Source organism: Carcharodon carcharias, chromosome 31 (assembly GCF_017639515.1).
Source record: "Carcharodon carcharias isolate sCarCar2 chromosome 31, sCarCar2.pri, whole genome shotgun sequence".
Lineage (NCBI taxonomy): Eukaryota > Metazoa > Chordata > Chondrichthyes > Lamniformes > Lamnidae > Carcharodon > Carcharodon carcharias.
The window spans coordinates 20,524,043-20,541,116 of NC_054497.1; the positions used below are offsets into that span (position 1 = coordinate 20,524,043).

Genomic DNA, 17,074 nt, shown 5'->3' on the forward strand with positions numbered 1-17,074 from the left:
GATCGGTACGGAAAGGCAGCTTAGTGTCCTTGCTGGGCTGTTAGATTTATGTCTTTGTAATGAGTACTCTCACCTCCCAGCCTTCTCTGTACTCTCTTCCCCTCGGGGTAGACTTTCTATCGGCTGGATGGGCCGCACCTTCCCTTTAAGACTGGAGACAGGGGAATCCCCGGGACACATGCGCAATCCTTCTCCACACCTTCACTCGTTCCCTGGTTATAAAAGAGCAGCAGGGGAGGGCAGAGTTATTTATGCACTGGTGACAAGGAGGGAGTTACAACTGCCAGAGATAGAGACAGGGATAGACAGACAGAAACACGCGCACACACACACAGGAAGAGGGACAGACAAACAAACATAAAAAGGAGAGAGACAGACTGACACACACAGGGAAACAGTTCCACAGAGAGAGAGATAGACAGACTAACACACAGGGAAACAGTTCCACAGAGAGAGAGAGAGAGACTGACACACAGGGAAACAGTTCCACAGAGAGAGAGAGAGACTGACACACACAGGGAAACAGTTCCACAGAGAGAGAGAGAGAGACTGACACACACAGGGAAACAGATCCACACAGAACAGAGACAGACTGACACACAGGGAAACAGTTCCACAGAGAGAGAGAGAGAGCAAGGCAGACTAACACACCCACACAGAACAGAGACAGACTGACACACAGGGAAACAGTTCCACAGAGAGAGAGAGACAGACTGACACTCACGTAGAAAGGGAAACAGACCCAGAGAGAGACAGACAAAAAGGAACAGGCTAAGCCAGTCAAATAGAGCGAGGGAGAGTCAGGCTGATTGAAGATAGTGTCAGGAGCAGGGGGCACAGTCTGAGTTGGGACTCATAGTGGACACAGCCCAGTGAGAGCCACCTGTTACTCAGGATCAGGGTCCACTCCGGTTACAGTCACTTACCCGCCTGCTGTGGACTACCAAAGGAAGAAAAACTTCAGCAAAACTTTGTGGAAAGTTTGAAAGCGTGTTTGTGCGGCTGGTTTTCTATCAGGAGGGAGTCCGGGTGCTGTCCTGTGATCGGCGAGTGGAGTCCAGCCCTGGGGAGATGAGCTGCTCAGATTCTGCCCTCTGAGTTGAGTATCCGAGTGGGAGCCGAGCTGAGCCATGCATCTGGGGATCGCACTGTTGTTCACTCTGTGCTACCTGTGGCCGGTCACTGAGGTGAGCTGGGACAAGGGGGCAGGGTCTGGGGTCTGGAGGCAGGGGGAAGGGGGTCGGGTTTATGCCCCACCGCTGGACTCGGTCAGACAACCTTCCCGAGCCCTCGCTCGATCTCCCTCGAGCTGGGAGAGGTTTGTATCTGGGGGAGAGGCTGGTCCAGGTGATACATAGCACATCGGGTAAAAATGCAGGGCAATGGGCACATCAAAGGTTATACAGGGCAATGAGCGACAGTGTAGGATTATTGCAATTTATGAATCAGAGTTAGCAGGGATGTATCTCCAGTATTGTATGATGGAAGGTTACAGTAAGATGTTTGGGGTGTTTGGTTTTTATTTACAGGAGGGAGGGAGTGTGATTGGGATGGGAGTGCTGACCTCCCTACCTATATTCCTCTGGCCCTTCCTTCCCTAGTTCTGGGTGGGTTGCTGAAAGTTAGGATTGTGCCTTTCAGGCGAATTCTGTGCTGCCTACTAATCTCCTCTCTCTCTCTCTCTCTGTCTCTCCTCTACCCCCCAACCCCCTCACCCCCAACGTCCCCACCTCTCCCCACCAAACAGGGTGACTGGATCCCTTCTGAACACAGCAGATTCCAGAGTCATCTCCAGCATCGATCCCTAGGTAAATCATAGATTGTGGATAGTACACAGATGAGGGGAAATATGCAATCTGGAATTGGGTATGGGTATAACAGATGGCAGGAAGTGAGGTTGGGAGGGCGAGGGGAGATCCTGATCATTTTGCAAGTTGGTTAAAGATGGTTGGAGGGATGTGCGCTGGTGCCATTGCAGGTGGGTGCAGATGTGCTGGGCCGATCCTTTCTGAGCAGAGCCCACTCACCCATCTGTTCTGGAGTTTAGTGTCATAGTAATGTACAGTGCTATCTGTTGAGCTGGACTGCACAAGGTGGAGATCAGCAACTCAACAGAAATTGAAAGAAATGAACAAAGGGAGGGACTAAGGGTTTGGATCTCATGAGACTTTCGAAAGGCGAAAGAGGTGGCCGGGGAGGGATTTAGGGAGAGATTGTCATTGTGCAGGGGTGTGTCGACTGCACTGAGAATGGAAGGAGAGACGGAGTGGATGCATAGTAAAGAGTGCGTGCTAAGACAATGGGGCTGGGAGACAAGAATGTGGCCTCACAGCTCCTATAAAATTGGGGGACTGCGGACTTTGTTATGGATTGGTATTTGCCAGATCATTAGGAGTGTAAGCAGGCTGTGAGTGAATAATCCACGAGCAAACTGTGCAGGGTATATAGAAGGGTGAGCCCTCCTCTTCATTATTCTCTGCTGGGCTGAGGGTGCTCCCAGATGGGGCTGCATTCCTTTCAGTGTTCTGTAATGACATTTCAATTCTTGCCTGTTTTGTCTGCTGGCCATTCCAACCTCAGTTCAGCTGCTATCTAAGAAAGCCCAGTGTTTCCTGCAATTGTCTAACAGTCCAATGGGCTTTGGCAAGGGTCCACTGTCTCCTCACCAGTGTAACAGAGTGAAGCATCGCGTGAGGGTGCTGGCCAGCTCGCCGTGCTGGGTTTTGTCCCAGCATTGTTAAATGCCAGTCTCTTTCTTGTATTTTTCAAACACAATGAATATGCTTCTAAATATAGGCACCCTGTGTTAGCATTCCACATATCTCAACAAGGATGGAATTTGTGGAATAGTTTCCTGATAGTTTGTATTTCCAATTGTCTGAAGCATTCAAATGAACAAGGTTTCTTTCTTTCGCCTGTGCTGCTGACCTTCACATTAACATTTCTACTTCTTAAATATGACACAGTTAGCATTTCAGTATGTTTAATCTTGCTGCCTAGAATTTATGTTAACCCTTGGACCGCTGGAGATTCTCTCCCATCTCCAAGGTAATTAATTGGACACTTAATTCTTGATTAGCAATATTGAGAAATTTTGGAGACAGGGAAGGGCCATTTGGCCTATAAATTGATCTTAACCACCCCACCCTCACCATCCCAATCACCAAGTGGCGGTGTTCTGTCTCCTAAGATGATGGTTTGTGTCATGTTAGTCAACTCTGCATTAAGCATCACCTGGTGTGGCTCAGGAGCCCCACTCTGGCATGGCAGTCTTTACTGCATTTGCTGTTGAGAAGGTGCATGATTCGCTGGCCTCTGTTTTCTCTGGACCCTCTTCTCAGCGAGCTGAGCTTTATGTTTCTGCTCACCTCTTCCAATGCCCTTCCAGCCAGTCATCCTGCAGAGGTCGAGGCTGTCAGTGACTCTCTCCCAGTTGTCAGTGTCAATATCCGTCATCTTCATATCTCTGTTGCAGGTGTCCTTGTAGCGGAGGTATGGATGCCCAGGAGGTCGTGACCCAGTGGCCAGTTCACCGTACTTTGGGTATTTGCCCGTCATCCATCTGATGAACAGGGCCAAACCAGTGCAGACATCGTTGGCTTAGCAATGATAGAGTTAGCATGCTCCAGGACCTCTAAGTTGGTGACCTTGCCCTGCCAAGAGATGCCAACGATTTGTCTGAGACAGCGAAAGTGGAAACTGTTCAACCTTTTCTCCTGCCTCGCATATGTCATCCATGTCTCACCAGTATAGAGGAGTGCACTGAATTCACAGGCTTGGTAGAATTGCAGTTTGGTGTTCAGCCAGATTGCTGTGGTTCCACACTCTCTTACTCAGCATGGGCATAACAGCTGCAGCTTTTGTGATGCATGTACTGATTTCAGCATCAAATGACAGCTTGCTGGTGATTGTGGAGCCTAGATATGCAAAGCTATCAACAACCCCCAGCATCACATTGTCAATGCTGATAGATGACAGTATGGCAACATCCTGGACCATGACATTTGTCTTCTTGATACTGATAGTCAAACCAAACTCTTTACAGGTGTGAAAGAGTCTGTCCATTTGCCACTGCAGGTGTTCCTCAATATGGAATGTTACTGCAGCATTGTCAGTGTAGAGCAAACCTCTGATAAGGAATTGGTGCACCTTTGTCTTGAATCTCAGGCAAGCAAGGCTGAACAGCTTTCCGTCAGTTCTGGCATTTAAGTGGACAACCTCTGTAGATGACCTGAAGGCATTTGACAGCAGCAAAGTGAAGAATATGCCAAAGAGCGTTGGTGGCAGAACACAACACTGCTTGACCCCACTGCGGATCTCAGTGGGTACTGATGTTGCTCTGTCATAGCTGACCTTACCCATCATGTTGTCATGGAAAGAGGAGAACACATTGAGCAGCTTTGGCAGGCAGCCAATTTTCTCCAGCAACTTAAATAGACCACCTCTGCTCACATGGTCGAATGCCTTGGTGATATTGATGAAGGCAATATATAGTGGCCTCCTTTGTTCATGGTATTTCTCTCGCAGCTGCCGGACTGAAGATCATGTCAACTGTAGATCTTCCAGTTCTGAAACCACACTGGGATTCAGGATGGATGCATTCAGCCAAGATCTGCAGCCCGACAAGGGCAACACAGGCAAATACTTTTCCATGATGCTCAGCAGGGAGATAATTCTTGCAATCACTGCAGTCACCCTTGTTTTTCACAGGGTCACAATCTTTGCTTCATGCATATCCTGGGGCACTGCCCCTCCCTCCAGCAGAGAAAGAGAAGTTTGTGTAGATGCTGCAAGATTGCCGGTTTCCCATACTTGGTGAGTTCAAATGGTACAGCATCAGCGCCTGGAGCTTTGCCCATAGCAAGTGAGTCAATAGCTTTGCTATGCTCCTCCACTGTGGGTTCAATATCCAGCCCTGCTATGACAGGCAGGTTTTCTAGGGTGTCTAGAGCTTCTTCAATAACAGTGTTCTCCCTAGAGTACAACTCATCTTTCCAACTATTTATTGCAGTTGGTGAGGACTTCCCCTGCCTTTGTTTTCAGTTGAGAAATTTTCTTTGCTGATGGACCTGATGCCTTTTTGATGCCTTCATACATTCACCTGACATTCCCTGTGTCGAATGACATTTGGATATTCTGGCAGAGTTGTAACCAGTAGTCATTGGCAGACTGCCTGGCAGTTTGTTGGACTTTACCTTGAGTGGCTTTTAGTGCATTCGGAATTTTCTTGGTCTGATGTCTCTTGTAATTAATGAATGGGAATCACTTGGCTTCAATGACAGGCTCCATCACAGTGATGTCAGCCTCAAACAAGTCAGCATTTTTCTGCTCTTGCTTCTCATTTATTGAGAGTATGATATTGTAGGTGGTGTCTCGAAGTATGTTGTATTTTCCTTCTGCTCGCTGTGTGGGAATGCCAGAGGACGCCTGTTTAATCAAGTTGCAAAACTGTTGGTTTTTATCTGGGTAAGCAATGTGGCTGACGTTGAAACAATGGTGGCACTTCTGCTTTGAATGAAAAGCTTTCAAGGGTTGCACCCTCGCTCTAATGCATGCCAGGGAATGATCTGTATCAGCACTGTGGTGGTAGCTGTGTGTTTTCTATTCATTTATGGTGTTTGGCTAGGTCAGCGTGTGTTGCCCATCCCTAATCACTTTTAAGAAGGTGGTAGTGAGCTGCATTCGTGAACTGCTGCAGTCCATATGGTGTAAGTACACCCACAGTGCTGTTAGGGATAGAGCTCTAGGATTTTGACCCAGTGACAGTGAAGGAACAGCAATATGTTTCCAAGTCAGGGTGGTGAGTGGCTTGGAGGGGAACTTCCAGGTAGTGGTGTTCCCATGTATCTGCTACCCTTGTCCTTCTAGATAGTAGCAGTTGTGGGTTTGGAAGTGGCTGCCTAAGGAGGCTTGGTAAGTTCCTGCAGTGCATCTTGTAGATGGTACACACACTGCTGCTACTGTGCATTGGTAGTGGAGGGAGTGAATGTTTTTGGATGGGTTGCCAATCAAGTGGGCTACTTTGTTCTGGATGGTGTCAAGCCTCTTGAGTATTGTTGGAGCTGCGCTCCTGACTTGTATTTCACCGCACTCCTGACTTGTATTTCACCGCACTCCTGACTTGTATTTCACCGCACTCCTGACTTGTGCCTTGTAGATGGTGGACAGGCTTTGGGGAGTCAGGAGGTGAAAAGTGTGTTGAGAATGCTGTACAGGAAGTCATGTCTGGTGATGATCAGATCCAGCTGGTGCCAATATCCTGATCTGCGATACCCACAGGATGACCTCATGGCATGGTTTGTTCTGAAAGAAGATGTTAGTTACACAAAGCTCATGATGGCTGCAAAGCTCAAGTAGTCTCTGTCCATTCTCATTTATCTTTCCCAGTCCATGATGTCCAGTTAGGAGGGCCATGCCTCATGATCTGCACCCACTCTTGCATTGAAGTTCCTCGGTAGGTAAAGATGTTCTGACTTGAGGATTCTGTTGATAGTAAATATCAAGCCCTTCTTAGAATTGGTCTTTCACTTCTGTAGTGGAGCACAGTGTTGGAGCATAGATACTCATGAGATTAACTGGCCCTGTTTGAGTTGAGAGGCCGATGAAGTGAACGTGTTATGAATCATTTGTGGGGCGTTCTATCATCAAGAGTAGCAAGTTCCTTATGGTGAAGGCTACACCTTGACCCTGTTGTTCCAGCTTGCCAATTGAAGAGTTGGCATCTTTTTCTTGTTTGTTTTCCTGGTGCGATGGATTGTGTCCACTTGTTGAGCAGAGACTCCAAGCACCCATTGGACCATGTCGGTTGCTGACTTGAGGTGGGTGGTCACTGACCAGTGGGACGTGATGGTCACTCTCACAATCAGAGACAGCCTGTAACACTCGTTCTCTATGCCTGTCAAGTTGGGCCTATCACTCGTAACTGCTGTATCCCGCGTTGTGTTAACGCTCTGCAGCGAAATTGGAGTGTCCTCTCCAGGGCACAATCCTGGGTAAAACTTAGGAGCCCCTGGGCTGCCAAAACATCAGGGACCCCTCTCGACCTTCTCAGTTAAGTCCAAAGGAACGCAAAGCACTACATCTGGCACCAGCTTCGTTGCAGGAGTTGCCAAAAAGATTACGTATTTAGACATCAGTCTGCCTTTGGGCTCCACTCCAGATTCTCTGTCAGGGTTTACTCTCTGAGGCTTCAACTCTCCCCAGGTATCCACAAGGCAGTGGAGCTATTCGCCCATAGGTGGGAGTTTGGTCCATGAGTGTCAGGATGGGCCTGCACACAGCATGTCTGGGAGGCATACATCCTCCCAGTTACTCTGAAACTTTCACCTGAGGCCACAAGGGACGCAGTTTCCATGTGTCACCACGAGGAGGCACTGCTGAGGATTTGCCAATGGAGAGGCTGTGCCCTGATGGGGAGAGATTTACACATTTGTCTCTCTTTTTCGCATTGCTGCTAGCCAGTGGTGTTGCCTGAAGATAAGAAGCAAACTAGCGCACAAAAAAGCGGAAAGCACATTAAGTTTCTTCGCCCACGCACCAGATGCATCACATCGACCTGTTAGACACACCCAATCACCTGATATTGTCCAACCCTGGCCTCTTGCACATCCAGTTTTAATCACACCACCGTTGGCATTCATGCCATCAGCCGCCCAGACTCTAAGTTGTGGAATTCCCACCCTAAACCTCTCCACGTTTAAAAACCTCCTTCAAATCTACCTCTTTGGTCACCTGCATGAATATCTCCTTGTATGATTTAGTGTTCAGTTTTGTCTGGTTATGCCCTGATGAAACAATTGGGCTGTTTTACTACGTTAAAGGTGCTACAGAAATGTAAACTGTGATTGCTAAAGATACCTTCCCTGTCCAGGAGCATGTCTAGTTGTCTCCTGATCCCATTCACACTGTCTGCTTCGTTATCTTTCCGGGTAAATTATTCCACAACTTGATTCTAGTTTGGGTGAAAAATAACCTCCCAACCTCTAACTTCTAGATTCCCCATTTGCAACACCATCCCCCTGGGATTTGAACCTTTCATTGCAGGGAACAATTTGCTTTGACCTAGTTTGTCAAGCTCCTTCATCATTTGAAAGCTGTGAGGAAAAGTTTGAAAATTTGAGGTATCTTTTTGTTGAAGCCACACAGATTGCAGACAATAGGATTGAAGTACTTAAACTTTTGAAAGGATAAGCTGGGGGGATATAAAACTGCATTTCCAGTAGTAATGAGGTTAAGAACAAGGGGGCATAAGATACAAGATTAAAGGTAAGAGACTTAAAATTGAGCAGGAGAAACTTGTTTGCACAGAGGGAGCTGTGAGGCTGCAGCATTCACTTCCAGGATTAGCGCTTAAGGCAAAAACTGTGTTAATATTAAAGATTAGATTTGATGGATGCATGAAGTCAAAGGGGAGAATGGGATAATAGGAATAGAGCAGGTAGATATGGTCAGGGTGATTTGTTCCTGTGTGGAGTAATTACTGAGATGGACTGATTACACTCAACAGTCTGTTTCCATGTTGTGAACTCTCTGTATTTCTATGTGGATCACCTCCTGAATGACAGCCAAAAGGAAAGAACCTTTACCTCATTCTCCTTTCCTCATGTTTAACCAGAACCTATGGAACTCATTCCCACCAAAAATTGCTGAGGTCAGGGGGTCAATTGAAAATTTCAAAACAGGTTGATAGATTTTTTTTTGTTGAGTTAAGGGTGGAATGGAATAAAGTATGGAGATGGAGTCAGGGTTCTGATCAACCATGAGGCAACTGCATAACAGAAGAGCTCTGAAGAAGAGTCATGTGGACTCGCAATGTTAACTCTGTCTATCTCTCCGCAGTTTTTCCAGCAATTTCTGCTTTTGTTGTTGAATAACAAAAGAGACTTAGTGGGGATATAGGTGGGCTGAATGGCCTCTCCCTGTTCCCACAGAGCAGGCTCGGGGGGCTGAATTGCCTCTCCCTGTTCCCGCGGAGCAGGCTTGAGGGGCTGAATGGCCTCTCCCTGTTCCTGAGTAGCAGGTTTGAGGGGCTGAATGGCCTCTCCCTGTTCCTGAGTAGCAGGCTTGAGGGGCTGAATGGCCTCTCCCTGTTCCCACAGAGCAGGCTCGGGGGGCTGAATTGCCTCTCCCTGTTCCCGCGGAGCAGGCTTGAGGGGCTGAATGGCCTCTCCCTGTTCCTGAGTAGCAGGCTTGAGGGGCTGAATGGCCTCTCCCTGTTAGCAGGCTCGTGGGGCTCACTGGCTTCCTGCGGTCCTAATGCAGAAGCTCATGGTCAGTCACTGGAGCAGCTGGAGTCATGTTCTGTCGCACAAGGATGCAGATTTTGCAGCAAGTCTGCCCAGGGTTGGAGAACATCCTGTTCTCAATATAATGAAGATATGAAAACAATAAGAAATTGGGACTTTCCGCCCTTTACCTTTGAGAGTCCTGGTGCTTATTAGCCGTTTCCAGTTAACGGCTGGTTTTTAAGCAGCAAGTAAGTAATTCACAGTTTGATCATTCCCACTGAATCATTGCTCATTTATCCCATATAGTTTACAGCCCCTGACTGGGAGCTAGATGCTCTCCAGCAGCTATACCCATCAATTTGGTGATGTCTGCAAACTTTGAAATTGTACTTTTAAATGAAGGAGCTCTGTTAAATGTGACAATATTCTACTAATTTAATTCAAAGTACTAGTTGAAAGTAAGCAATGTTATATTTAATTTTCATCCTCTGGTTTGCTTTAATCAGCCAATTTTCAAATTGATGGAGATAATAACCAGTCATGTGTTTGGTTTCAGATGGTGAGGATTCTGAGAATCTTTATGCGGTGTCTGTAACTGGTGACGGTCACTGGCGATCTCTCCGTGTAACCCGCAGCCCAGGTGAGAGCCACTCGTGTATGATTTCCAACTCCACAGAGCCCCTGCTATCAAGCTGGACTCTGTGGCCAGAGGGAGATGGGGCTCGCACATCTGCAAACATTTCCAACCTGGTCCTTCCCAGCTGCCGATGGAAGTGCAGATGGGAGTTGGTCAGGTTCCTGGAGGTGGCTGGGGAGGGGCGTATTGTTTGGTACTCTTCACACAATTGATCAGGATCCCCAAGGGTGTGGGGCTGGGGAGTGAGGTTGGCTGAAATACCCCAGGAAAAAAGTGGGGGAGGGGGTGACAAAGGTGTTGGTCAGAACATCCTGTGGATAGGGTGGGTACACGGGAACATTAGTCTAGGTTCCCTGGGAGGGGTTGATTGAGATCGGAAAGGAGACAGTAGGGGGACTGGTGGCTGGGGGGGTGGCGGTGGGGGGGTGGGGGAAGGAAGTGGGGGTGTACGCGGGTATTAGCCAGTTCCCTCTGGGGGTTGAGGATGGTGGGACCGAGTGGGTATAGTCATGATCCCAAAGGCACTTCACAGGAGCGTAAATTAGACAAAATTTAACGCTGAGCCCCATGAGGAAGTATTGGGCTAGGTGATGAAAGCTTGGTTAAAGAGGGAGATTTTAAGCAGTCTCTTAAAGGAAAGAGAGTTGGAGAGGTTTAGGAAGGGAATTCCAGAGCTTAGGGCCCAAGCAACTGAAGGCACAGCCACCAATGGTGGAATGATTAACATTGGGGATGCTCAAGGGGTCAGAATTGAAAGAGTGCAGAGATCTGTGCTGTATAACTCTATGACTCTATCTCGGAGGGCTGTGGGCCTGGAGGAGATTACAGAGTTAGGGAGGGTCGAGGTCATGGAGAGATTTGAAAACAAGAATAAAAATTTTAAAATTGAAGCATTGCTGGATCAGGAGCCAATGTAGATCAGTGAGATGACTGACTGAATCCTATCCCACACCGAGTCACCTATTATCACCTGTGCTCCCCATTAACGCTGTGTTTACTCACTTACATTGGCTGCAGTTACCCCAAATTGGCCAATTTAAATTGCTCATCCTTGTGTTTAAATCCTTTCTTTATCTGAACTTCATATAATTCCTTCCTTAAACTGCCTTCTCCTCAGATTCTGACCTTTTGTTCATCACTGTCACCAGCGCTCTGCCTTCAACTCTGCATCTCTCCAGCTTTTTGTGAAGCAGTGTGGATTATCCCTAATTCTGAGTGATGTAGCTAAGGAGTTCTGATCTGGAATAAAAACAAAATGCGTGAATAACTCAGCAGGTCAGGCAGCATCTGTGGAAAGAGAAACAGAGTTAATGTTTCGAGCCCATATGACTCTTCTTCAGAACTGAAGCGATGTAGAAATGTGATGGGTTTTATACTGTTGAAGAGAAGAGATGAAGCAGATAGGGCAAAATACAAGGTCAGGGATATGTAGGAGCTCAGGAATGATTTGACAAATATGTCGTGAACACAAGACAAAGGGAGTGGCAGTGGTAGTGTTAAAGAGTGAGGCAGGTGTTAATAGTAGCATAAAGGTCAGTTAGCAGGATATGTTAATAGCAGAACAAGGGTCAGCGATCTGAAAACAAAACATGAGAACAAGTTACAGACTGGCTTTTGCTTTCAGAGTGCTGACCCTTGTGCTAGTCTTTAACTATCATTACCACTCCCTTTGTCTTGTGTCCATGTCATCTTTGTCAAATCTCTCCTGAGCTCCTACCTATCTTGATTTAGCCTTCTATTTTGCTGCACCGGCTCTACTCCCTCTCTTCAACAGTATAAAACCCATCACTTTACTACCTCTCTTCAGCTCGGAAGAAGAGCCATATGAACTCAAAACGTTAACTCTGTTTCTCTCTCCACAGATGGTGAGTTTTTTCAGCATTTTCTGTTTTTATTTCAGGTTTCCAGCATCCTCATTATTTGCCTTTATTTTAGGATTCTGGTCTGGTCGGGTTAGTGAGAGGAAAGAGTTGGCACTGCATATGCCCAGATCATTTTGTTGAGCCCATATGCCTGTCTCTTACAGTGGTGGAAGATGCCAGACCTGCAGAGTGTAAGGTGAGGCCAGCAGTAATCGAAATTACACGCAGTATGGTGGATCCTACCAACGCCAACTTCTTTGTGTGGCCAACCTGTGTGGAGGTACAGCGATGTTCAGGTTGCTGCAACACCAGAAACTACAAGTGCCAGGCAACCAAGGTACAAGAACGGCACGTGCAGGTGAGGAGTGCTGCTGCAAGGCTTTACTTTGGGGGGGTGTGGATGGGGTGGAGGTGTCAGGGCGGGGTTTGGGATTGGCTGGAGTGTAAGAGGGGGGCATGGGGATGTTGGGATGGGGGAGGGGGACGCAGGCGATGGGTGGTTGGGGATATTGGGCAAGGTGGCTGGGGGTTGTTGAGGAGGAGGAATGGGGGTGGGGGTGTCATTGGGGAGGAGGGTTGGGGAGAGGGGAAATGAGGAGGCAGGAGGATGGGGAATGGCGGGGTGATGTGGTAGAGGGGGATGGGTTGGGGGAGAGAAGGATGGGGTGTTGGGGAGTGGGTGATGGGGAAGGAGGGGTCTGTGTGCCGGTGTGGGGTAAGGTGGGGGGGGGGGGGGTGTCGGGCAGGGTTGGGGGATGGGGAAGGGGACTGGGTGTCTCGGGAAGGGTGGGGGATGGGGAAGGGAGATCGAGGTTATGGGGGCATTGGGGTGGGGGTGCCGGGGCTGTGGGGGAGGAGTGTAGGAGTATCAGGCTTGTGGAGAAAGGGGTGGGAGCAGTGGATGTTGGGTGGCAGGATGTGACTCTGCTCTCAGTTGGCTGCAGCTGTGCTACCCTTTGTGATGCGTGGAGAGTGTGACAAGCGACCACTGCAGTTTCCTCAGTTCTTTGACCTTCTCTGATCAGAAATGAAACTTCTTCCCTTATCAGATGTTAAAATAAAAACCTGATCTCAGTCAGAGTACTTCAGGAAATTCTCTTCACTCTTCTGCAATAAACCCTACATGAAAAATTTAGAAATAGTGAATGCCTAAAGTGTCAGGACCCTGGTTTTAAAGGAGAAGCTTCTAGAATCTTCAGTGCTGAGCAAAGTCAGTTCCTGAGATTCAGCCTTTGCTCCTGTCCTGGCTTGTCCAATCCAGTTATATCTACCATCAATAACTTGTGTCTGTATTCTTGATAGAATAACGGAAAATTCTGGAAAAGTGCAGCAGGTGATTGGGACACAGATAACAGAAATGGGCTGCTTAATGGAGTGCGTAAACTCTTCATTAAAAACCTGCTGACAAAGTCTCTGTGATAAACATTGACAGCAAACTGTGACTGAGGTTCTGTATTTCTGGGTCTTTCTGCTCTATTTGAGATTTGCAAGTGGTTGATTGCTCTGTGTCCTTTCTACCCATCCTCAGGTCATAAAAAAGGTATACAATTCCAAACGCCTTGTAACCAGGAAAGCAGTGGTGGTGTTGATGGACCATGTAGAGTGCAAGTGTGTGAATGCAGCCCAGAACGCAGACTCCCAGGAGAGACATGGTGAGTATCCACAACTGGGGCTCAAGGCAGAGAACAGGCATTGAGGAGTTGGAGCTAGTGGTTGTCTGGGTGGGTACGGGTTGTAGGATAGGTGTCTGGGTGGGTCCGGGTTAAATGACGGGGATGGATCTGGGCTATACAGTATGTGCTTGTCCTGTACCTTCCTGTCTTGGATGAAGCCAAATATGGTGTAGTAATGTCCTGTTCTCAGTCCAGTCTCATCACTCCTGCTTAGCACCTTATCTACTGTAACCCTTTTATCTACTACTGTCAATCACCCTAACCAACAAGCTCATTCCCTGCATGTGTGCGATGGGATAGTGAATATTTGCAAAGTATTCAACTGTGGAGAGGGTCACAGCTAAACCTGTCCCTATGATTGACACCAAACACACTGCACCCAGTCCCTCAGACAGTAACCAGGAACAGGGAACTCAGCTGTTACCTTGCTCACTAACTTTCTAACTATAGCCCCAGCTGAGATTAACTGGCTCAGGCTAAGGCTGGATCCAGGATGCTACAGGTTCAGAGTTTGAGGGATTGTTTTTTTTCCACCAGAGCCCTTGGTGTCTGCAGCTCCCATCATGCTCCGATCTCGCCATGGTCGCAAACGGAAGTATCAGAAATTCAAGTACTTCAATGGAGGGAAGGGCATCTCCCAAAGATAGGACCAAGCGGCAAGATTCAGGTAAGGAACTCTGAGACACAACTGTCCTGCAACAGACTAGGGGAAAGGGAGCACATGAAACCTGGAATCTGAGTGGGAGAGATGGGGGTGGGGGGGTGGCGTTGTCAGTCAGTTCTGAATGTGAGGTGCCTGTTTGCTGACTGAGGGTAGATCAGTGACTTATTGGGGGTCAGTGTTAGTTGTGCTCTGCCCTGCCCGCCTTATTCTGTCACACTCATATCATCCTGTTTGAATTTGCAGGTCTTACACTCAGAGGCCCCATGGATTGTCCAGTCGAAGTCAATCAGCAGAAGTGTTTCATATTCGACCAGCTGTTTTTGACCATTGAAAGTGGAATCTTCTGGAGCTAAAACTGTTAATGGCCAAACGTAAGAACTTCAGGAACTGCGGATTCAAGTAAAAGGACAAAGTGTGCACTAAAGACTAAAACTGATTTTCATGCAAACATTTAAAAGTGATGACCACTGGACTTGTACAGCAAAGACCGTAGCCAATCAGCTCCATGCCCTATTTGAATGGACAGAATGTGGTTGATGCTGCATCGAAGCCTGGGCTGTTTGCACTGTACATTTTGCTTTTTGATATATTTTCTATATTTAATGTCTGTTACTAAGTATTGATTGTAGTGAACAGAATGAGGCAAAGTCAAACTGCTATTGGCTGGCTCTGCCAGCTTCGGAGTAGCATTTTAAAGGGGTACATTGATTTTTTGAGTCTGTCCACCAGGTGCTGATTTTGGGTCCCCAGCGCCCACCTATCCCCCAATCTCCCAATTCCCCATCCACCTCCAGCCCAAGATCCCAGTGTATTGGTAACTGCACAGTGACTGATTCCAGAATTCACTCAGGGTTAGTACACACAGCTCCCTGAGAGAGGGACTCGGCAGCCTCTCCAGCTCCTTCATGGATTGGAACCCAGGTTTCCGCTTCTACTGGGGATCAGTTCCGTTCAATGAATACTGTCACCTCCCAACCCCATCTCCAAGCTGACTCCGCTTGAACTTTGCCTCCCGGTCTCATGCTTTCAGGAACGTAAGGGTTAACTGGGCCAAGGGAGTCACCAATCTGTAGCTGCCTCTGAACTGGCCTTGGGCAGATTTTGCACAGTCCATAGCCAGAATGTGGCAGTGAAGACACTCTGGTGGGGAGCGCAGTGAGATCCAGCCCCTCCCGCTCTCTCTAGGCCTGGCGCATGCTTGAGGAGCTGACAGCAGCCTAGCTCCTGCTGCTTGTTTACATTGCCCGAGGCTAGGGATGGGTCTGCACTGGATCAGAGCCAGAGCTTGTGATCAGACTCCAGCCTTGGATCTAACTGGAGCAGCACTCTTATGGTCCTCGACCAAATGAGGCAGAGGCGGGGGGCAAGGGAACAGGTAACAGGGGCAATGGGCAGGGGGTTGATTGATGGGTGTCACTGATCAATGATGGAGCTTGTGTGGTGAAGCTGTTTGCTGTTGGGAGTATAAGGTGAGGGGCTGCTACCCATCAGCTTACTTGCAGTAAATATTGGAATGGAATTATTTTTCAGGTTAAATATTGTGACTAATTATTTATATATTTAAAGTTGTAAAAATTTCTACAAAGCATAATAAATGGCTGTTTGTGATCCCTGTGCAGACCCGCCAGGTGCAAAGGAACACCTGAAATCTGTCAGTGTGAGTCACACATTCCAATAAGAACAGGGACTGAGGAATGTGGAATGAATGATTAGACTCAAATCCATTCAGCTAATTATCTTCATTTACAGTTTATTGCCTGAGGCTGTGTCTGAAGATTGGGAGGACCTTCCCTCCAATGTGAATGTTGACTGCAGTGTCTTTCCTAACAATCTTCCCCAGCTAACAGCAACTTGATCACCTGACACATAACCAGCAGACACTGGGAGAATATTGACTGAGTCTTAGAGGACAAGGGCAGAAAGCTCTCAGATTTCCTCCAGGTGGGAAAGAGTTACAAATATAAGAAAGTTTTCTCTGGTTGCAAGGGGCCTTCAGGAAGATGAGTTTGTGGAGGGTTAGTCCAGGTCCCAGTCTGCATCAATCCACTACAGAAAACTGCCCCTAATTTGGCAATTTAACTGTCAATCTCAATTGGAGCCTAGATAAAAGTGCCACATCTGTCAGGTTGTAGCTGCAGCACAGAGGAATCCTTACTCTGTATGTACTTGCCCTGGTGGTGTTTGATGGAACAGTGTAGAGGGACATTTACTCTGTATCTAATCTGTGCTGAACCTGCCCTGGGGTTGTTTGATGGGTGCATATTAGAGGAAGCTTTACTCCGTATCCAACCTTGTGCTATTCTTGTCCTGGGAATGTTTGATGAGGACAGCGTGGAGGAAGTTTGGGGTGAGATACTGGAGTATTTAGCCTTGGAAGTGATACAGAGTAAGTTCACTAGGTTGATCCCTGGGATAAGAGGACTCTCCAAAGAGGAGATACTGAATAAATTGGGCCTAAATTCTCTGGAGTTTAGAAAAATGAGAGGTGATCTCATTGAAACATACAACATTTTGAAGGGGCTTGACAGGGTAGGTACCGAGAGATTGTTTCCCCTGGTTAGGGAATCTAGAACATGGCACTGTCTCAGGATAAGAAGATGATCATTTAGGACTGAGATGAGGAGAAATTTCTTCATTCATAGGAGTCTCTGAAATTCTCTACCCCAGAGGGTTGTGAATGCTCGATCATTGAATACATTCAAGGCTGAGATAAACAGATCTTTTGTTTCCCAGAATCAAGGGATATAAGGAGTGGGCAGGAAAGAGGAAGAAGAATAGCATGATCCTATTGAATGGTGGAGCAGGCTCGAGGTGGTTGAATCCACCTGTTTCTTAGGTTCCAATTATATTAGAACATATTTCCCCTCCCAGCCTCAATCCAAAGCACCTCATCACCTCTCAGAGGGACTGACCCTGGAAAGAGTCAGTGCTTCAAAACGAGTAGAAGTGCATGGAGGAAATATTGCTGAGTTGGGAGTCTCTCTCTTATTTGCAAATGTCTGCTCACACCT

The 17,074-nt window shown here is 47.5% G+C and overlaps 1 protein-coding gene across 1 annotated transcript; it reads left to right on the forward strand.

Annotated features, from left to right (window-relative positions):
• Positions 1 to 646: 646 nt before the first annotated feature.
• Positions 647 to 15,671, forward strand: LOC121271535 (platelet-derived growth factor subunit B-like). Its single transcript, XM_041177517.1, has 7 exons — positions 647 to 1,187; positions 1,748 to 1,808; positions 9,784 to 9,867; positions 11,891 to 12,084; positions 13,255 to 13,378; positions 13,937 to 14,066; positions 14,307 to 15,671. The coding sequence occupies exons 1-6, from the start codon at positions 1,131 to 1,133 to the stop codon at positions 14,044 to 14,046; spliced, it is 630 nt and encodes a 209-aa protein (XP_041033451.1). The 5' UTR covers positions 647 to 1,130; the 3' UTR covers positions 14,047 to 14,066; positions 14,307 to 15,671.
• Positions 15,672 to 17,074: the final 1,403 nt, after the last annotated feature.